This window comes from Gracilinanus agilis, chromosome 2 (assembly GCF_016433145.1).
Source record: "Gracilinanus agilis isolate LMUSP501 chromosome 2, AgileGrace, whole genome shotgun sequence".
Classification (NCBI taxonomy): domain Eukaryota; kingdom Metazoa; phylum Chordata; class Mammalia; order Didelphimorphia; family Didelphidae; genus Gracilinanus; species Gracilinanus agilis.
Window position 1 is genome coordinate 257,458,923 of NC_058131.1, and position 23,298 is coordinate 257,482,220.

General features: G+C 32.1%; 1 protein-coding gene across 1 annotated transcript in view; it reads right to left on the reverse strand.

Moving 5' to 3' along the window:
* The window catches only part of SYCP2 (synaptonemal complex protein 2), an 86,321-nt gene that overhangs the window by 10,965 nt on the left and 52,058 nt on the right, over window positions 1–23,298 (reverse strand). Inside the window, exons 24-33 of the mRNA XM_044661142.1 lie at window positions 17,312–17,348; window positions 16,392–16,465; window positions 16,236–16,293; window positions 14,607–14,662; window positions 14,171–14,228; window positions 12,825–13,017; window positions 10,610–10,647; window positions 9,867–10,046; window positions 3,150–3,348; window positions 811–1,058 (exon numbers count right to left, since the gene is read on the reverse strand). Coding sequence (XP_044517077.1) covers window positions 811–1,058; window positions 3,150–3,348; window positions 9,867–10,046; window positions 10,610–10,647; window positions 12,825–13,017; window positions 14,171–14,228; window positions 14,607–14,662; window positions 16,236–16,293; window positions 16,392–16,465; window positions 17,312–17,348 — 1,141 coding nt within the window. The remainder of the gene's footprint in view (window positions 1–810; window positions 1,059–3,149; window positions 3,349–9,866; window positions 10,047–10,609; window positions 10,648–12,824; window positions 13,018–14,170; window positions 14,229–14,606; window positions 14,663–16,235; window positions 16,294–16,391; window positions 16,466–17,311; window positions 17,349–23,298) is intronic.

Sequence of the window (23,298 nt, forward strand, 5' to 3'; positions counted from 1 at the left end):
TCATTGAGAACAAAAAATAGCATACATGTAGAAGTACTTCACCTATTTTTAAGATAGTAATACTGTTCATTCATTAAGTTTATCTTTTTTTCAGATCTTTAATAATTTTTGTAGTTTTTCTTTATGTGCTTCAGTTTCTTCATATTATTCTAAATAGAACAGTTGTCTCCAGAACTAGACTGTTATTTATTTAAGTTCTGAAAAGTATTGAAAATAGCAAGATCACTTTCTGCTCTCTATATATTGCTGAATTAGCTTTTTATACAGTGGTACTATACTTTTGACTAATAAGTAGCATGTCAGTTATCTGCTCAGATCTGGTTCTGCTATATATGAGAATTAAATTAGAACTTTTTGATATACGGTAACACTTTCTAGACAGCTTTTAGAAAACTGAAGGAATGACTTGCAAAATGGCAAAAAAAAATAATATAGCCAGAAAAAATTGCTTACTGGAGAGGAGAGAAGAGAAGAGAGAAGAGGGAAGGAGGGAAGGAGGGAAGGAAAAAAGGAGAAAGGGAAGGAGGTAGGAAGGAAGAAAGGAAGGAAGGAAAGAACAATTTAAGTTACAAGCTAAAAATATGATAAGGAAGAAAATATAGCAAAAACAATTTAAATAATTAAAGATAATTTTCTAAAGGAGAAATAAATGATGGATGCTTTCTTCTTTGAGTATTTCCTTTTATTTTCATTAATTTCTTTATATTTCATTTCCATATGACTTAAAAAGTGCTAAAGAAAGTTAAAATAAACTATCATAGGCAGGATATTGCATATTTATATTTTTTTAATAACTGAAGAAATTCTTACCAAGAATAAAGGACTTGAGAAATGTTTTTTTGCACACATCATGTTTTCATCAATATTTTCAGGTGATTCTATCAGACATTTGCTTTGAATTTTCATGTTTGTAGTATAGAAACTATTGCCTGTGATGCCATGCACACTGTTTAAAGACTCTCTTCTTTCTGGTGTTGAACTTTGTGAAAAAGTGGATGTGGACTTTATTGATGGAATATAATCTTGAGGAAATTCTCTTTCAATTGTTTTCCCTGAACCTACAATATAGGATTACCAAAGACTAGAATTATCAATTAATCATTGAATTAAAAAAATTTAAGTAACTAAACCCATCATTTGAAAAATCATTATTTCTTACTTGAATGACTTGAATTTAAGTAATTAGATTTAATTTTCAATTAAGACCAAAATGATGTTTTAAAAATGTTTTATAGTTCTTGAAAAACTATCAGTGATTACAACTTAGAATTAAAATGGAATAAGAAATTTCAAAAAGACTTAAAAAGGATTTTTAAGAAAATATAAGAAATAGAGTCAAGGTGCTGAGGTCAGCCTGCTGACCTCATAATCAGTATAGGTGAACAATAAAATGAGGAAACTAAGCATTAAAAAAATAAAGTGAATAGCCAAATTCCAGAAATATGATAGTATAAACTGCCGAACTAATTATCAGCTTAGGTTCTCAGTTTCAATCAGCCTATATACATGCAATATAGACATATATATTAATGTAGGTAAATGATATAATCTCAAGAAACTATATGTCTGTGCATATGATTTATTTATTTATGATGTATTTATGATGATGGTAAAGGCCTGGCTATACTGGTGACAGGATAACTAAGTTAACTTTATTAACTTTAAATCTCTAATTTTACTATGAAATTGATAAAATTTAAAATATCTTTAGAACTATGAAGAAATATGCTCAAATAGGCTATTTTTGCTGGACTTGTTCTTATAAATAGCTTCTTCAGAAAATAAAGATGGGGGGGCAGGTAGCTCAATGGATTGAGAGTCAGGCCTAGAGACGGAAAGTCCTAGCTTCAAATCTGGCCTCAGAAACTTCCCAGCTGTGTGACCCTGGGCAAGTCACTTGACCTTTGCCCACCCTTACCACTCTTCCACCTAGGAGCCAATACATAGAAGTTAAGGGTTTAAAAATAATTAAAAAAAAAAATTAAAGATGTGAATTCCCAAACCCCAGTGTAATAGAAAAATAGATTTAAGAGTAGGAAAGCAGATTTAGCAAGCAGGCTTTCCTACTCGTCTATTTCTCTATTATACCAAAGAACATGGCATGTTTACAAATGTATGACTTTTGCATAAAATCAAGTATTTTTTTTCTTTTTTACATACTGAAGGTATCATCAGATCCAAGGTTTTGCATGTATTCTACTTCACTTTGCTGATTTAACTGAGAAAAGCATTAATTAGAATGTCTTATAATTTATTTTATGCTGTAAGAAAATTGTACTTTGAAATACAAACTCAGAATAATTTTTGCATTTTCACTTATGGTTAAGAGATAATAATTTGATCTTTTTTTTTTTATTAGCAAAGTTGCTAGGTAGCATAATGGATTGAGCACTGAACTTAAAATTTGAGTTTGAAACTTAGGACACTTAGGAGCTATGTGAAATAGCAAATTACTTAACCTTCTTTTGTAAAATGAAGTTAATAACAGCACTTATCTCACAGAGCTGTTGGGAGAATGAAATGAGGTAATACATGCAAAGCACTTTGTTAATCTTAAAGCACTACATGAATGCTAGCTATTATAATTACTACAATATCATAGCATTAGTTGTCATTTTAATGCTATAGCTTAAAATAAAAGGTAGGTTTGAGTTGACATAAAGCATGTTAATAAGGATTTGTACTCAACAAACAGGTAAAGATATGATCAAAAACAAAAGAAAAGGTGTTGAGTCAGAAATGTAAAGACAATGAAAGACAGCAGATAGTCTGAGAGATCCATAAGTTTGTAAGAAATATTAAAAGAATTAGATAAAAACCTTCAGAATATTGGGTATATCCTCTAAAAAGGATTTCTAGAAAGGCACTGACAAGAATTAGAATACATTTAAGTGTGGAATTACTATGTACTGCAGTGATGGGGGTATCCATTCTGATGAAGTCTATCTAAAAACTTACACTTTTTACAAATATCAAAGTAAAATTTTACTATGATTATGTTTAGTAAGAATTAATCTGATCCTTAAATGGTTTGACCACATAGAACAGAGAAATCTCTCAATGTATTTTTTCACTGGCATAACTAGTCACAGGAGAAAATTAGGGATAACAGGAACTAGAAAATTTACAAAAAGAAAAACAACACTGACATCTCATTACTTCTATAGATGCTGGGCTTCCAGGTAAGGGAATTGGAGATGAGTCAAGTCTTTTTTCTCTTATACAATCTTTTGCTTTGGATGATCTTTTCCCTTCTTTTAATATTTCCTCTTGTGCTTCATTGGGAATATCATTTTGTCCTTTTTTCAGGTGCTTCCCAGTTTTACTTTTGTTTCGCACATTTGCAAACTAAAAACAAACAACAATTACTTTTTAAAATGCTTCACCAGAATGAATAATTATGTGTCTGAACACACAGTTAAAAGAATATACTTAATTTTACTAAAAAAAGAATGGCAAAATCATCAGCTATAACATACTGTAAAGTATCACAATAAAATGCATATCCTAGATCTGACTGATACCTTATATAATGATTTTTTATATTTGAACAGATCAAATGTGCCACCTCATTTTTTAAATTTGACTCCAAAAGAGCAGTATCATTTAAATATAAGCATAGAGGCAGAATCTTAAGCTGTGCCATGTAAAAGTGGGTCTATAAAAGTGGCCTCAGAGCTAAACGTCCTCCCCCCCCCCCCCTTTCCTTGGCCAATAGTCTCTACCTTTACACAAGCTATTTGCTGCCCATCACATATTTTTCCCTTGCTTCCCTTCTTCCTCTGGCTGGGTCCTGGCCTTGAATACCAGGACCAGCACCTCTATTTCTGGTTACCATAGTCTTAAATTTCTAGTTCACTATCATCAATAACAAGCTGTCTTTACTCCCAGTTCCTGCTTTGATCCTTACCTCTCCCCTCATCCACAGCTTCAGCATGTATCAAACCCTATATAAGTTTCCTGTTGTTTTTAATAGGGGCCTAACCTCTTTGGAAGCTATTCCAGGTTAGGGCTTGTACGCATTATCAATAAATCTGCCTTTCCATGATCCAGGATGTCAGTGAGATTCTCTTGTTGTAACATAAGGAACCTCATACGAAGGTTAATATAGAAGTTCATTTATTTAAAGTAATAGTCTGAAACTTATTTTAACTGACAACACTGGATCCATTTTCATTTTTCTAGATCTTAACAAAAAGACCATTCAATGCATCTTACATACCAACACCTCTTGTGAAGGATGAAGAAATATTACAATTATATGTAGATGCTGACAAGACCATCCAAACCTAATGAGTTCAATGCAAAAACTATCACAGAGAAGAATATTGAAAAATGTCATAAAATATTATTCCAGTGCCAAGAAATTCAAGAAGTTAAAAGCTGAAGGATTATTTAGAAACCTCATATCTATTATTCAGTATGGTTTCTTTCCAATAGATTTTTTTTCTCATTGTGGCATTTTTATTATAGCTACAGAAAGTTATTTCCAGCCAAGAGTCCTGCTAAGGAACTTAACTAAAATTTTTTTAAAAGTATAATGTAGTAGCCTTTATTCATTAAACATAGACCCTAACACATTGTCATACTGCAAGACAAAAGAAGCTACAAAAAAGAGAGAGGAAAAAAAGAATAGAGAGAAGAGTTGGGAGAAAGAGTATGGTTCTAAATAAAGAATTCAACAAATCACAGATTCTGAAATAGGCAAACATATTAGCTCAACTGGTGTGAACAGGATCTCTCTCCATCTCTTTGCACACAAAGGGAAAAAAAGCTTTTAAAGTGAACAATAAACAACATCACCAAAAATTAAAAGAACTGTGTTTTGACAAGGACTAATTAGCCTCATTGTCATAGGCATCATTTCTAAATTAGCTATCAGTTTATGGATTCAATTAGCCAGAATAAAGATCAGTTGAAACAAATCAGAAAGATAAAGATGAAAAGACCCTGCATATAATTAAAACAGCCCCAATCTAAACAATTTAAGCAAACTGAGTCTAAAAATAGGTAAAGGGAAACACCAATTTTGATTGATGCCAGTCTTACATAAGTTTAAGACACTTACTAGCTGTGTGACCCAAAGGGATTCACTTAACCTCTGTCTGCCTCAGTTTCCTCAATTATAAAATGGAAATTATTATAACACCTACATCATAGGATTATTGAGAGGATCAGATAAGATATTTGTAAAGTTTAGTACAGGCAAATTATAGCAACCTAAAAAAATGTTTCTTCCATGCCTTTTCCCCCCTACTCCCTTGCCAAGTGAAGAGAAATGGCAGCTAAAGAGAACTAGTTTTGAATACAGTCTTAATGACAAAATATTAAGGAAAAAGAAACAGGAAAATTATAAGTAGTTTTTGTCTTGCAAAACAGTAAAAAGGCAAATAATCTAAGATAGCAAATTAATCCAGTGACAGTTGCCCCTACAATTATTTCACAAAGATACAGAAAATGTAATGCTAAATCCTTATCAGATAATGTTTTAAAAAATGAGTGTCATTTTTCCAGCCCAGATCAGCATAAGGAGACAATAAGAAAGGTTGGTAGAGATGCTCAGTGTGAAACAAAGTATCTCTATTCAGAGTGCAGTAAGCAGAGCCAAGAGAACAATACATACAATGACTGCAATAAAGAACCATCAAAAAATTAAAAGCGAATGCTGTAAGATCACAAAGAATTAGCAAAGAAGATATATGAGAAGAAACAAACTTCTTTGCAGAAGTAGGAGGTCCAGAAGTGTTGAATACTTTTTATATATTTATTTATTTTAAATTTAGCTTAGTTTAATTTTATTTTTTTCTCCAATTACATGTAAAAAGTTTCCAAAATTTTTAGAATTTTTTCTTTTGAATTTTCATACTGCCTCTCTATACACAATTTATTGTGTATGTTCTTCCCTCTTTGTGCCAATTCCAATGAGAGTAAGGTTCAAGTGCTCCCCTCTCCATAATCCAACTTTCTATTTACTCTAAAAGCTCTTTTGTTCCTTTTTTATGTGAGATCATTTACCCATTCTGTTTCTTCCTTACTCCTCCCAATGCATTCCTCTTTCTCACCCCTTAATTTTATTTTATTTTTTGGATATCATTCCATCAAACTCACCTCATATTCGTGTCCTCTATACATACTACTTCTAAATGCCCTAATAATGAAGTTCTTAGGGACTTACAAGAATCATCTTTCCATATAGGGATATAAACAGTTTAACCTTATTGAATGCCTTTTGACTTCCTTTCCTATTAATCTTTTTATGCTTCTCAAGTACTCTATTTAAAAGTCAAAATTTCCATTCAGCTCTAGCTTTTTCATCAAGAATGTCTCTAAGTCCTCTAGTTCACTGAATAACCATTTCCCCCCTTGAAGGATTCTGATTAATTTTGCTAGGAAAATGATTCTTGATTGAAGTCCTAGTTCTTTGGCTTCTGAAATATATTTAAGGTCTTCTGATCCTTTATGGCATAAACTACAACATTTTGTGTTATTCTGACTATGGCTCCATGATATTTGAATTGGTTTTGTTTTGTTTTTGGTTGCTTACAATAATTTCTCCTTCACCTGGAAGTCCTGGAACTTGGCTATAATAATTCTGAGATCTTTCTGGGATATCATTTAGGATGTGATTGGTGGATTTAAAACATTTCTATTTTGCACTGGTCCTAGAGTATCAGGGCAGTTTCCCTTGACAATTTCCTGAAAGGTAATATATCTAAGTTCTTATTTTGATCATGGCTTTCAGGTAGTCCAGTAATTCTTAGATTCTCTCTTCTGGATTTAATTTCAAAGTCAGTTGTTCTTCCAATGAGATAAGTTCACATTTTCTTTTTTTCATTCTTTTGGCTTTGATGGTTTCTTAATGTCTTAGTCATTAGCTTTTACTTGCCTAATTCTAATTTTTAAGATATGATTTTCTTGAGTGAACTTTTGTACCTCATTTTCTATTTGGCCAATTCTACTTTTGAAAGTATTTTCTTCAGTGAATTTCTGTACTTCGTTGCCATATGGCCAATTCTGCCTTTAATAAGTTCTCTTCAGTGAATTTTTGTGCCTCCTTTATCAAATTACTGACTTTTTTTCATGAATTTCCTATATCACTTTTATTTCTGTTCCCAGTTTTTCTTCTACCTCTCCTATTTGATTTTTAAATTCTTTTTGAACTCTTACATTATTTCTTTTTTGGGCTTGAGACCAATTAATTTTTTTTGGAGGCTTTGATATAACAAAATTACTTTGTTTTCTTCTGACTCTTTCTTTTGGTTTTCCATATCACCAAAATAACTTTCTATGTTTAGTTTCTTTTTTTGATGCTTACTCATTTTCTAGCCCTTTTTAAAAAATTTAAGTTAAACAAACAAACAAACAAACATTGAAGTTGTGCTTTTTTCTTGTGATGAAGGGAATTCAAGCTTTAGGTTCTTTGCACAGATGCCTTTCAGAGCTAGCTTTGAGATCTATAAGCTTTTAGTTCTTTCCTGGTGGTATATGATCTAAGGAAAATTGTGTCTGTGAGCAAACAGAAGCACTCTTTTCTGCCTTGGAACTATGACCAAAGTCCCCTAGTCTCCTGTGGCCACAAGCACTGGTACATGCTACTCTTCTCCTAACCCTAAGACCATGAACCAGACCTAGATCAACATATGGGTAATATGACAAGTCTTAGGCTGAAAGCTAGCTAAGAAATCCCTATCTGAGCAAATGTCTGACTCTCTCTAACCATTTGTGGTTGAGAGATTTGCAAGTCTCTGCTCCTGATTCAATTACTCACAAATCTTATAGCTGCTTTGTTGTATTGCTTTGCTCTACTTCACCATGGTGCAACAAATCTTTCATGCCAACCTTCTAAGTTGTTTTAAGCTGAAAAATTATTTCAGCCTGTCTTTTCTGGGTTATGCTACTCCAGAATTCATTTTAAAGTATTATATCATAGGCGTTTGGAGGGTAATTTGGTACAGATTAGATAGATCTATGTACCTTCTTCACCATCTTCTAGCATCGTTATTCACATGTACACTTTTTAAATCTACTGATCAGCTTTAGTGATTTTTCCTCTTTTTTTAATGTTTAAAGTTATTACTTGTATGAGCTTTCTCTCTGGGAGGGAAAAGGGAAAAAGTTTCTGGAGAAATTTTGGTTATATAACAAAAAGCATCAATAAAAATGTAGTCAAAAATACCTCTAAGTGCTTACTAAATGATGGTTGGTCAATTTATCACTTTCATATTTTAAAAACAAGAGGGAAAAACTCCACTAAGATACATGCTTGAAGCAATGTGAAAATTTTTTTTTCTGGACCATATTGCTATATACCGAGAGCTGTAATTTTTTAGTTAATTTTTTAGGACAATGGGAGGAACAGATTAAATAAAAATAAATACAAAAAAGAAATATTAATATTTTAATTCTAAATGGACAAGTAGGAATAAGCCTTACTCAAATTTGCACAGCCTATTATTGAAAGCCTGGGATTAGACAACAGTGGATCTGAAAGTAGGTACATATTGAGGATTTCCTGTTTTGATTAATTTTCAAAAACGTTGTTCTGTTGCAATTTTCCAATAACAGAATATATATTAATTTAATAAGATTTTCCAAAAATATGAATAAAAATATTCAAAACTTTTCATATTACCTGGACTGAAAATATAAAGGAACAAAAAGACCTAAATAAATCAATGCCTCAGATTTTTAAATCTTAGAGAGCATGAACTATATAGTTCTCTTTATATCTTACGGGGCATATCAAGCTCAATTGATAATTTCTTATGATCAAAGTTTTGTTTTGTTTTCAAAATAAAAATAAAAGCAAACCTCCCAAATCACTGGTTGTACATTAAATAAAAGATATTTATTACTTCAGAATAATGTAGACCACAAACCTTCTATGGTTTTAATGGTCTTTGGGAATCGCTATAGCTGAAAAATTTATCATTCTATGTCCAACTTGGTGGTTAGCTTCTCTGAATAGGTAGGCTGGTTCTTGGAAAACAGGCATATATGTAAAATGTATTGGGAGGCCTACACTTAAAGCTTTTATAGTCTGATAGAAGAGATCTTCCAGAGCTTACATTTCATTGGCTGAGTCTCTAAGAAACCAAGCTTACCTCAACAGTGCAATGAGACATTCAGGTATTACCTTACTGAAGGGAAATGTCTTGTAAATATACTTTTATTAAAAGTATCTTGGAGAAGGAAATAAAGGTCCAAGAATAGTTTCAACTATTTTAGAAAGAAGTTCCTTTATGGCCTATTTTAGTATGTTTCTACTTCAGTGACTTGCTTAAACCTAGAAAGATTTCTAATATTTTCTTTCCCTCTGTAATTCCTGTTAGGATCATTGTGAAATATCCTTCAAATCCTCAAAGGAAGACTTTCCCAATCAAGGCTTAAATCTCCTTTGAATTTTGTATAGCATTTATAACATTTTACACACTGCCAGGCTCATTAATAGAGAAGAGTTGAAGAATTTTTTGATCACAACAACTTTTGAAGATGACCTCCTAAACTGTAACAGTGGAAGGAAATGATACCCCATATTCCTATTTAACCATCATGGAACCTTTAAGGACTGAAGTATAAGCATGTGTGTGCATACTGCCTAGCCATACTCATCAGCATTTCATTTGTATTAGCCTGCAGACTTCCTAAAAGCAAGGATCATTGTATTACTTATATTATAATCAGTTGCTTAATATTTTCTAAAAGATTTAATTAAATTCTTGTTTTGAAAATAAACTTAATGCATTCTTATAAAATCATATTCCCTGCATGCTCCAGTTTGGTAAAGCTTTAACAAAGGAAATTATGTGACCATTATTCTTAAACATTTGTGAAAATGTATAATGTGTTTAATTTAAACTGTTTACCTGAACTAGTGATTTCTCTTTACTGGGAGCACCTGGTGAAGATTCTTGTTCCATTTCTGATTCTGAATTTGAGAAATCTTTATAATTTTTTTTTACTAATCCTGCTCTTCGAGGACGTTGGGGTCTTGTAGCTTCTGTGATTCTTTCATCTACTTTCTTGATGGAATCTGTATTATGAGTCTGGGATAAATTAATTAATATTATTAGACAGCAATCTGATTGAAAATTCTATTGGTCTACATTTTTGTCAAAAAAATTAATATGTTAGCAAGGCATGGATAATGTTTAAACAACTATATAGTCCTGTAAACAAGCTACGGATACAAATGCAATTATATACCTGTATAAGTATTATTTTTAAAAGTCTTACTAAAATGCTAATTTTTAAAATTCCTCATCCTGGTGCATTTCCTAGGCTTTTATGACCAGAGTCAGTGGACTACAATCAATAAATATCTGATTTTTCTATTTTATTACCTTTAAAATGTTTCATAATTATAACTAAAAGATCTTATAAACAAAGTTCCATTGTTTATAAAATAGAGAAAATAAAACAAATTAATAATAACAATATTTCATAAATTGTTAATAGTCTTAAATAATGAAAGTGAGAATCAGAGTAAGCAAAAGAGAAGGAATCCCCAGATATGCAAATAGAAGTGATAATGTAGTTAGGAGCTCAGAAAAATCATATCATATTTTTGGTGACATAAAAGCACATAATGTATCAACAGAAAGTTTACCGTCTTGGGTTTTGGTAGTTTCATTTCTACTGATGGATCTGAAAATGGGGAAAATATTTTGTAGTTAAAATTTGGAAGAAGGTAAAAATCAATACAGGGCAGCCACACTCTGCATACACAAAAATAAATGTTGTTTAAACATTTTAAGAAACTTGAACTAATTTTAGGTATGTAATATTTAATTCAAGTTGCTAAAGGATCTGAAATAGAGATTCTCCTTGAAGTTAGAAGTTTGGTGGCATAGAGCACCAGGTCCAGAGTCAGAAGACCCAAGTTCAAAACCAGACTCACACACTCACACTCACTGTGACCCTGGCTGGTCAAGTCGCTTAACCTCTGTTTGCTTCAATTTCCTTATTAGTAAAATAAGGATGATAATAGGATCTACTGTGCAGAGGTGAGTCTCAAATGAGATAATAATTTTAAAACATGTAGCAGTGCCTTGCACATAGTAAGCATTATATAAACATTAGCTATTATTTTTATTACTATTCAGAAAGCAGTGGAACCTCTTTGAACTCTCTTCCAAAGTCAAAGGGGTAGGATGATTCATAAACATTAGAATATTGGATGTGTATAAATAAATGGTACAAAAAGCTTCTTGGAGGAAATAAATCAGAAATAAAACTGAAATGCATTATTCATTTGGATGACAGAGGACAGGCATATGCAGTATACATGAAAGGTGGAGAGTAAAACTGGGCCCAGACCATATATACACCTTTTTTATAACACTGTCTCAACCAATGGATGTACATCTGAAAAACTAATATAATAATTAACATTAACCAAGAAACTAAATGATCATTAATATATTTTTTTATTTTATTTTTTAAACCCTTACCTTCCATCTTGGAGTCAATACTGTGTATTGGCTCCAAGGCAGAAGAGTGGTAAGGGCTAGGCAATGGGGGTTAAGTGACTTACCCAGGGTTACATAGCTGGGAAGTGTTTGAGGTCAGATTTGAACCTAGGACCTCCCATCTCTAGGCCTGGCTCTCAATACACTGAGCTACCTAGCTGTTCCCTCATTAATATATTTTAAAACATTCCAGAAACAACACTTATTAAAATATTTTAGATGCTATGTACTCGAAGTTATCTTAAAGCAAGAGTTCTTAACCTTTTTTGGGTTGTGAACCTCTTTTTGCTTTTCATAATTTTTTAAATAACTGAAGAAAATGCTAAATTTCAGTTAGAAAGGTTAGAATAAAAAAAGATGAATTTTTTCCATCTGTTTTCAGACCCCTGATAAAATCTATTTAATTCACAGAGAGATTTCGTCTCCTTTTTTCCAAAGGGTATAAAAGTTGCTGTGTCTTGGCTTTAATTCCGTATATATTCCCAAAGTCTATTTCTGTACCAGTAAATCTCAGAAAGGAGATTCTGAATAACAGCACATATGTAGAGAAGGGGACATGAGTCCAGTAATATAGGACTTATCATCCTTCATATAACTTTGCAGAGGCAAAGAAAAAAAAAAGATGATGATCTCATCAAGTAAGTTGTTTACTATCAGGAATTTAGCAATGAAATTCTAAAGGGACTTTTACAAATGAGTGAAGGAAGGACAGAAGGAAGAAAGAAATGACTGAAGGACAGAAGGCAGAAAGGAAGAAAACTGCTAAACTGTATATCCCAAAAATCTTGTACTTTTTTTTTTTAAACCCTTGTACTTCGGTGTATTGTCTCATAGGTGGAAGATTGGTAAGGGTGGGCAATGGGGGTCAAGTGACTTGCCCAGGGTCACACAGCTGGGAAGTGGCTGAGGCTGGGTTTGAACCTAGGACCTCCTGTCTCTAGGCCTGACTCTCACTCCACTGAGCTACCCAGCTGCCCCAAATCTTGTACTTTTATGGTTATATTTTTTTACAGCTTATCCTAGAAATTTTCTGTGAGAAAGTCTTATGTTCTACAATGCAGATAACTCTTCAGTAACTTAGATTTAAGAATTGACTATAGATGTTGAGAAGTTAAGTGACTTGACAGCATCACATAGCAAAGTGTGTATGAAAGCCTGGATTTAATCTTTGACTCTAGTTGCCTAGTTACTGTGGGACACTGCCTCTTCTAATAAGCAACACTATGAAAATAAAATAAAAATTAACTTTTGGAAAATTTATATTTCTCAAATACCTTAGTCAAAATAAATTTTAGGTTATAAAATAATATGTACAGAAAAAATAGCTATTTTCTCTAAAAAGTAATTTCTTACCTGATTTCATATTCTTACTTGATTTCACATTTTTAGGTTTCTTCACTTTTTTATTTCTGCTATAATCTGCCAGATGAGGTTTGGCTTTTTCATTTGATTCTCTTAGCCAGCTAATATCAGTCTTGCTGTCATCACCTCTATAATCTGTGTCTGTGTCACTAAAGAGATGCTTCTTTTTTTTATTTGCTTTAGTCTAAAAAAATAAGAATGTTTATAATAGATAAATAATAATTTTACATGAACCATATTAAGAAGTAAGCACTAAATTCAGGATGTTAATGAGCAAAACCAAACTTGGGAATGTACATTAGTAAAATATTTCTCACTGTTCAGAGTAAAGAACTGGATAATTTTCTTACTATGTATGCATGTGTAGCTAATTAATTTAGGACTAAACTAACCAGTTGAATTAGTGTCTTTGATGTTTTGGTAGATCTGTAATATCATCAATGTGGATACTCTTTCAACAGTGTAGATTGCAATTATACTTAATTTTGTGGGACAGTTACCTATGTCATATGGGTATCAAATAAACAGAGAGGTTCATCTGTTTATCTTATTCTTACTACATACCCATGATTGGCTCACTTCTTGTTCTGGTCACACATTTCCTTGACAACATATTTTATATGCCTTCTCTTGAACAGTTTTTGATCACTAATATTCTATAGCCAATTTATGCCTATCATGTGTCTGCAATGCCCTTTTGATGATTTGCAACTTCAATTTTTTCACAATGTGGTATTCTGTAATTTGCTGCTGCATAGTACATATAGCATGACTGAAAGAATAGTATAAGAAAGATGAGTTCATGTATGGGTGAGAAACTTGTATGCTGTAATTACTAAAAGCAGTCTAGCTTACTCTCTTATTTTATTAAATTCTGGATCCCAAAACTGTTCTTTTGGAATACTGTTTACAAAAAACTTGACTGTTCCTTTTTAATCCTTTCATCAAAGATACTATAGTTAAATATGTCAGGCCAAACATATAGATGTAGTTTTTTTTAATGAAATGTTCATTTTGAATATCAACTAGTTAATTGTAAAACAAATATAACTTAATAAAATATAAAAAGAGAAGAAAATTTTATTTCAAATTTTATTCAAATGAAATTTTAAACACAGAAAGTTGAAATTCCAGTGAACAAAACTATCCAGTTAACTTCCTTCTATAATTTGAATTGCTTATGACAAAAAAGTCCCCCCCAAAAGTAGGGCTAACCATGAAAAATTTTATTTTTCCATAGTTTGTTTCTCTATGACGTTTTTAAGATAGAAAATTGGTCATTTTGAATATAAAAATAGTTTTAACATAATTATAAGAATTATGATTAAGAATCTTACTTTTTTATCTTTATCTTTGAGAGAAGCTTCACTTCCATCATGACTCCTTAAACCTGACCTTAAACAAATGTTAAAATTTATGTTTATTATATAGAGACAACAAAAAATAAGAAAGTCAAGAAATATGTCTAGTCTGAATTGGTTATAGGATTACAACTGGATCATTTAAAATTTCAACTGCTCAAGCTGTAAAACAAAGGTGTTTAACCATTTCATTTCTAATAGTCCTTTTTTGATTTCAAGATGATATGATTAAATTCTTGAATTTAACTACTACAAAACTAACCATTTAAGTAAGCCATTTTAACAGTCACATATTTGTTCTCAAGTATAATAACTCATGAGAGTAACATGATACAAAATGAAACATTTAGGAGAAAATAGTATTTGATTACAATAGTTTATATTAAAATATGCATTTAATCAAAATACTTACGACTTCTTTGAGTTAGTTACTGAAGTTTCTCGGATGGTAGTGTGAAATTCCTCTGTCTGCAGTATAAAAAAGAAATAAACTACATAGTAATTTAAGAGAATAAAATGGTAAAAAAATTTAAGCAAACAGAGTTAGTTATCAGTCATATAGTTACAAATGTCAAAATCATGTATGAGTTTAATTGCTATCATAAAGAAATACAATAACAAATATATAGTTATTTCAATTTCTCAATTTCAAGGTTATCATCACAACTTTAAAATAAGACTTGGAAAATTAAACAAAGAAATATGGTTTATTAACAATAATCTCTTCCAATGTATGCCTACATTAAAGATGTTAGATAATTATACCGAAACATAGCTTAATAATACAGAAAAGGTTTTGTATATGATAGTTTAACTATGATAAAGAGATACTTACATTGATTACATGATTACTATAATGCTATATCTAAATTATATCTAAAACCTGGGCCTCTCTTATGAGATTCTGGTACATATCTCAAATAACAAGGAAATTTCCAATGGATATTCTAATTGAACCTCGAATTCAACATATCAAAAACTGAATTTACCACTTTTCTTCGTAAGCCTGCTCCTCTTTCTGACTTGACTACTCTGAACAGTGGTACTTTAGTATTACCTTGGTCTTTATTCCACCTTTGTAATATTTCTCACATCCACCCATTCTCTCTATTCCTTATATTATAAACTCAGTATAGGCTCTAACTACCAATTGCCTAACAAGTCTTCCCACATCTAACCTCTCCTCCCTTCAATTTATTCTTCAGGCTACAAACAGATGGATAAATCTTCCTCACATACCATTCTTGTCCTCTCAATCTTCAGTGGCTCCCAATTGCTTAATCCCAACAATTCCATTCAAGTCCTCCACAATTTAATGACACCCTATTTTCCCAACCTTTTCTCATATTTTTCCCTTCTGTGCACTGTGCTAAAGACAGCTAGATGGCTTAATAGATAAAGCATTGAGCCTGGAGACAAGAAGACCTAAATTTAAATTCAGCCTCGGACACTTACTGGGTATGTGATCCTGGAAAAGTCATAATCCACTGGAGAAGGAAATGACAAACTCCTCCAGTATCTTAATCAAGAAAATCTCATTGAGTGTAATCATTAGGGTCATTTAGAGTGAGATGTGACTGAACAACCATAGACATACTGTACATTTCAAACAAACTGGACTATTACCTGTCCCCTAAAATTTGTGCTTTATTTACTACCTCTCAATATCTGCTCAGATTTTTTTTGCCTGTACTCAAAATGTCCTTCATTCCATTCTTCAACTTTTGTATCCCTACTCATATTTTTAAAAAGCCCAACTTGAAGGCCTCCTCTAGGAAGCTTCTGTGATCTCTCCAGGTAATTAAACAGTTTGCCCTTTCAGGCACCACATATTACTAAATTTTAAATCATTATTAGCATACTTAACAGGCATTTTTGTGTTTTATACCTTACTTATATCTTACGTCTACATGAATGAATTGCTAACTCCAAAAAAAGCAAGGCCTATATCTTATCTAAATTTTAAATGTCCATAATATATTTTCATTAATGTGGATTGAATTTGGGGAAAAAAAGGTTAATCCAACTGAATTAATCTTACACCAAGCCTTATGGTAGGGTCATCAGCTCCATTCAAGTTAAAATTGTAGACATCATTCCTGTTGAAATAATTAAAAAAATTTGATGCTGAAAACATGATTTTAATATAATCACTCTAAGCAGTAAATGGAAAATTTTTAGGAAAAAAATTACTTACAAAGCACTTTCAGACGTCATATTAACAAAAGTAGTCCTCTTCAGTTGTCTAGAGTTTTTATTCTGGACTTTTTCCTACACACAAAAAAGGAATTTTAAAAAATTACCAGACAATGATATGATTACATGATTAATACATGGAAACTCAAACTTGGGCCTCTTTTTTAAGGCCTACATTTCAGAAAACCAACAGGAAATGTCTATTAGATAACCCAACTCTACCTCAAATTTTATATTTCCAAAGTTTAGCTTATTGCCTTTCTTCCTAAACTTGGTTCTGCTTTCCAACTTCATTACTCTGGTCAGTGGAACCACATTGGTTTTATCTAATACTCTTCTTCCCTCCTTGCTCTCAAATCACATTAAACCAAGAAGGATTTATTAAGCACTTACTATGTGCTGGACACTGAAGCAAGTGCTGAGGGTACAAAGTAAGGCAAAAGTATTCCTTTCCCTCAGGAAGCTCATATTCTAGTAGAAGAAACAACATGCAAACAACTATGTACAAACAAAATAAAAAACTGGTAAAGTGGAGGTAATCTTAAAGATTGAAAAAAGTTCTTGTAAATGGCAGATTTTAAACTGAATCTTTAAAAAATAATTTTACTGCTTCTTTCTTTTTATAGGGGAAAGATTATGCATTTGTTAATACTATAGTACTATCAAAAGGCATAATGATATGTTTTCAATATAAGTGGGTAATATATTATATTTATTCATTTTAAAGAAAAAGATTTCCCCTGAATTTATCACTCAAAAATTTTAGCACAAAAACCAAATTACTTCTAAGCATATAATCTCATCAGCTACTAAATTATTCACTTTTTATATACTAGTCTATAACAACTGAAAAAGAAAAGGTTTGGATCAATCACTGATCTCATATTTGACTATTTTTCTCTATAACCAAATTAAGCCTACCTTGTTGATAAGAAGACCAGGTTTATTGTAATCCTTCCTATTAAAAAAAAAATAAGAAAAAAATTTGAAAAGCAGAATACTAAGAAATAAGAAATTCTGTTTAAAAATGAAGTAAGTCTGTGACAGCAACAAAATTATAGTCCACTTTGGTTCTTGAATTTGTGAGGAAAGCTGATGTATTAGTGCTTCCACAGAATCATTGACTAGTGATAAACTGGATTTTCTTTTTTATCTAGTCTTATGACTTCAGTGGTATAATGAAGTGATATCTATCAAGGTAGGTTCCTCTGTTCCTGCAACTTAAATATTTAAAGTTGCATGGGAGGTCAAGTGACTTGCATCTAATTCTTCTGGATTTAAGGCTCCATCTCGAAATACTATACCACAAACTTTTCTGATCTAGATAGATCGTTACAAAACCTGAAATGAGAGCTTCTATTATTTAATTTAATTTAATTTAACAATGACTTCTTAGTGTGTTCAGTTATTTTTCACTCATATCCAACTCTTTGTGTTGCCATACAGGGTTTTCTTGGCAAAGATACTGCAGTGGTTTGCCATTTCCTTCTGCGATACATTTTATAGATGAGGAAATTCAAAGGGCTAAGCGACTTGCCCAGGATCACACAGCTATTAGGTGTATAAAGCTAAATATTGAGCTCAGGTAGATTAATCTTCCTCAAACCTGGCACTCAATTCTTTGCATTCCTTAGCTGCATTATCACATGTCTACTATGACCTATATGAGGTCCAAAGAATAAAGACAAAAAACTCAAGAGGCATATATTGTGTTGGAGCTTAGATTTATTATAAACAGATAAATAAATGTTAAAATTTTATAAGATAGCATAATGTCTATATTGCTATGCCACTGTGCAATACTGTTTGGCTAAACCCAAATTAACTGAAAAAAAAAAAAAGAGAATCTGTCAACAATATAAGAGAAGTTCAAATAAATTATTCAATAGCATATGGATTTCAAAGAAGGAAGATATACTATATTTAAAATATACTTAAATTTTAGTGAGTTTTTACTAATTAATGTTTAATATTTCCATTGAGCAAGAGACTTGTTTTTATTAAATCAATGTTATCTCAACAAATTTAATTCTGTAAAAATGTTTCATACCTCCCCCAAATTAGTCATACCTTAGCAACCAGAACTTGGGATTATTCTTATGGGGATGAATGATACTGCCACAGGCAAATAAATGTGAAAGATTTTTATGGATTAATGAAGTCTTACATAGAAAATTCTCATACTGAACTAAGTTGGTCTAATAGGGTTGGTTTGACCCAGGGAGAAAGGAGGCATTAATAATTCTCACAGAGACACTTTCTTACACTGATGAAGGCTCTAGCAAGTCTGTTTATGCAAACAGCAGGGGGCTATCTGGGAATGAACTCTGGCTCCTCAGATTGCTTGGATTTCTAGAAGAGCCCTAGAATTGTTTTGGGTACTGCCTATTCATAAACAATGTTCTGTGGGAAAGAAACACCCCCTAAATATGATGTAATGCTACAATGACTTAACACCCTATTCTTTATAAAAATCAAAGTCTGTGGATAATAAAATGAAGCAGTATGTAACTTCCATCTTGGCCTATTTATTTTCAGCATTCAGAATCCTAACAAGCCCAGAACTGGCATTGGTTGTGATGCAGACTCACTTCACTATCAAGATCATACATGATACTTTTCCAACAGGTTGAATCTTCCAGAATTCACATCCTATTGGGATTTAGGATCATCTTCATAACATAATACTGTATTAAGGTAGGAAAAATTCACCAAGACTATAAGGGTTTTGGGGGAGTAGATTATATCAGTAAATTATTTCAACAAAACCCTGAAGAAATGTGGAGAGTTAAAGAAATGACACTAAAATTGGGAAAATATCTCAATTTTTATAAGGTACCACCAGACCGTTACAGTCTTATTTTATTTATTGGATACTTGAAATGGATTTTGCAAACTACAAACCAGTGATCTTGATGCAGTTTCTGTTAAAATCTAATATATCTTATTTAAAAGGTGGTTTATGACCACTTAAAACAGTGAAATTATGATCAATGATTCAGCTCATTAAGTCTCAGTTATGTGAAATGAACTGGTAAATCAAGGGAAAGCCATAAACTTAGTATGTCTGGATTTTAGCAAGGCACTTGTCAGAGTAAAACTTTTGGACAAAATGAGGAAATGAGGGGTGATTTAACTTGATGGTTTATTTAACAACACAGAAGAGTTCCAGTGAAAATGAAGGCACAAAAGGACAAGGATGAGAGGGGAACAAAATATCTAGAATATCAAAAGAAACTATGGAAAAAGTAGGAATGACTGGGAAAATTAACACTTGTGGCTTAATTTATACTGTAAAGCAGTAAGCATGAAAACTATTTGTCACTGATCTAAAAAATTGAAAAGTAGAGCAGACTAAATAAGAATCGAGAATAACTGGATTCATTAACCTAAAGTTCAATAAAACCCAGAACATAAATTTCTGAGGAAGAACTCTATTGGAGAGTTCAGAGTCGAATGATATTTGGATATATACTTAATAACAATTTCTCCAGAAAAAAGTACATATGAAGCGCCTGAAGACTTAATCTGCATTCTTAACATTTTCTTCATTACCATCTTAAGTCTAGACAATCAACGAAACAATAAATCGAGCTCAAAATTTATAGCATTTGCCATTTCTTGAGGTGTAAATGCTCACAATGAAAAATTCAATGATCAGCTTTTGGGAGCCAGCACATGTCATCTGAATAATAAAGATTACACTGAAAAAGCAATAACTAGAAGAGGCAGATCGGGTATCCTTCACAGCAATGGTTGAGGAGTGAATTCTTAACCAAACAAGGCATAAGTGTTTATAAAGAAAAAAATAATTTCAAATACAAGAAATTGGAGTTTTTACATGTACAAAATTAATACAACTAGGATAAGAAAGGAAGCTAATTATTGGGGAAAATCTTTGCACCAAATATCTTATATCCAAGATAGAGAAATCAATCAGTAAGCATTTTAGTACTTATGATGTGTCAGGTACTGTACTAGACCTGGAGACACAAAGAAAAATTAAGTCCCTGCTCTTGAAGAGTTTACAATCAAACGGGGGTGACAATAAAGGTATATGTAAGATATATCTGTACACACACACACACACACACACACACACACACACACACAAAATGAAAAGTAACCTTAAAGGTGAAGACAATTAGTTGTAGGAAGAATTGGATAAGACTTTACAAAAAGTGGACTTTAGGCTGAATCTTAAAGGAAGTTAGAGAAACCAAAAGGTTGATATGAAGAAGATCATTTCAGTCATGGGGAACAAATAACACAATGCATTAAGATGAAAGTTGGAGGACTTTTTCTTAGAAGAAGAGGAGAGTAATTTACCTTCCTCTTTTAGGAGAAAGTACTATGAGATGTGGAGATCAAGAAATGCCTCCCCCCAAAATGGCATTTAATATTCCGGAAACACAAATACACAAGATGAAAAAGTATTTCTTATTGCATGAGACATCATACTCTGATACAGTATATGAACAGTTCTCAAAAGAAGAATTGCCAACTATTAACAATCATATGAAAGATTGCTACAATTCAGTAAGTGTAACAGAGTTGGGGATTGATGGAAGAGGCTTAGGAATCTACTTATGGAAAAGCACTGATATATAAAACTGGAAGAATCTTGCTCCCCAATTTGGAGTATACTCAGTTATTCTGTAGCTTGTTCTAATCCACCAGTCACATGATGAAGAGAATGACAGATTAGTTATGTAGCCAAAATTGAAATGCCTTCAAAATAATCAACTAGGGTGTTATTGTTCTCTGGATCTTCCCAAAATGACTGACAGTGTAAAAGATATGGGATAGTTCCAATGTGGGTGAAGAGGCCAGACTCTTACCTCCTAAGTAGACTGCTTAATGATAACAAGAATGTATGGTCTTGCTATTGCTTTTACTGTGTTTATTTTTTGTTTTTATATGGAGACTAGAGATGGATAAGGTCTTCTGATCATCTAAAGGTCAGGAGAGTGAGGTACTAGAGAGATTCAGGATCCAGAGTTTTAATGGAAGCCCAATGGTGAAGTATTGAGTGATGTGCTTACCCCAGCTCAGTATTATCTGACACTTAGATTTATTCAAAGGCTGTGCTACATTTGGAAGTGAATTTGGTGAGACAAACATTATGTAGAAACTTCAAATCTAAATGCACCTTGCTCGGGAATTGTGGTGATATAAAAGAGAGCATGTTCTCCAGGTGTTGGGGTGAGGGGTGGGGAGAAGAGGAATATTTATACTTCTATTCTTGCTATGTCTTTGAAGTAAATATTCCTTTGTAAAACCTACTGTTGTTAATTAGTTACATGGAACTAATGACTGGAGATTAACAGTAAAGAGAAATACACTGGAATGGGGCTTAAACTGATAGCATTGGAGAATGACATCTTGATGCCTCAAAACTCAAGGAGATGTTTCTCTAGGAGACAAGATCCAGAGTATCAATACATAAGTGAAATACAAATCAAAACAACTGTGATGTTTTGCCTCAAAATGAAGATGGAAATAGTTAATATTGGAAGTATTATGGAAAGTCAGACATATGAATGCATTGTTGGTGGAGTCGTTAGGCCAATAATAATTCCAGCTTGCATGGAATTATTCTAAGAATTTATTCTAAGAAAATGACTAAAACAGCCATATTTTTTGAGCCAGAGATTGTACTACCAAGTACATATACCAAGAAGGTCACTAATAAAATGAAAGGTTCTATATATATATCTATTTTCATCAACACTGTAGGAAGTAAGAATTGGAATTAAGTAGATATTACCCAGTGATTTCAGAATAGCTAAACAAACTGTGGTACATGAATGCAAAGGAATATTACTGCCCTATAAAAATCAATGGACACTATTAATACAAAGAAGCATGAAAATTGAAATATAACCACAAAAACTGTATTTACAATGACTATAACATATAAATATAATGAACAACAGTAACATAATCAAAATTAATTCAGTGAATTTTCATATCACAATTAGTCCCGAAGAAGACATAAGAAAATACACCTCATTTTTCTTCTTTGAAAAAAAGGGGAAGCATGGATATACAACATATTGTTGGCTTTCTGTGATATACTGGTTAATTTTGCTGAAATGTTTTTATTCTTCTGGAGAATTGCTCTCTGAAAGTGGTAGGAAGTAAGACATATTGGGAAATATAGGTAATGAGGGAAAACATATCAACAAATTGAAGAAGAAAAAGTCAGGTGGATTTAGAGCCAGATGAATGAGTAGATTCCAAGTTGGCTGTTAAAGTATTAATATTAATTTCAATTTTAGTGGAATGCTGCTCTCTGTCCTTCACTTTCGACTTTTTTGTAAACAATGTGAATACAGGTATAGATGATATGCTTATCATTTCTATGGGATGAAATTATGTTGGTAGGGATAGCTAATATGTTGGATGACTAAGATGGTGTTCCCAGGGTACAACAATGGGTCAAATCTAGCAAGATTAAAGGTAAATATGAAGATTCTTTACAAGGATCAAAAAACAAACTAAATTACATAATTATAAGGAACTATAAGTAGGCCAATGTAGTTGAATCAAATCATTTCACGGGGAATGGAGTATATAAAGATTACATGGATAGGAAAAGGTGAAGCCATAAAGATATTTAATGCCAAACAAGAGAACTTACATTTGATTCTAGGAGTAATAGAGAATGGAGCTCATTGAGCAGGTGGTGATAATATGGTCAGATTTATGTCACATTTACTTACAATTTTTTTAAATTGCAAAAATATATTTTCTCTAAGACATATTTCAGAAGAATTAACTTCACTGTGCTAAAGAGATTGGTATGGGGTGGGAGAGGCTTGATGCAGGAGAATGATAAGAAGGCTATTTCAATAGTCCAGGCAAGAGGTGATGAGGGCCTAAACTAGGGTTGTAGTTAGATG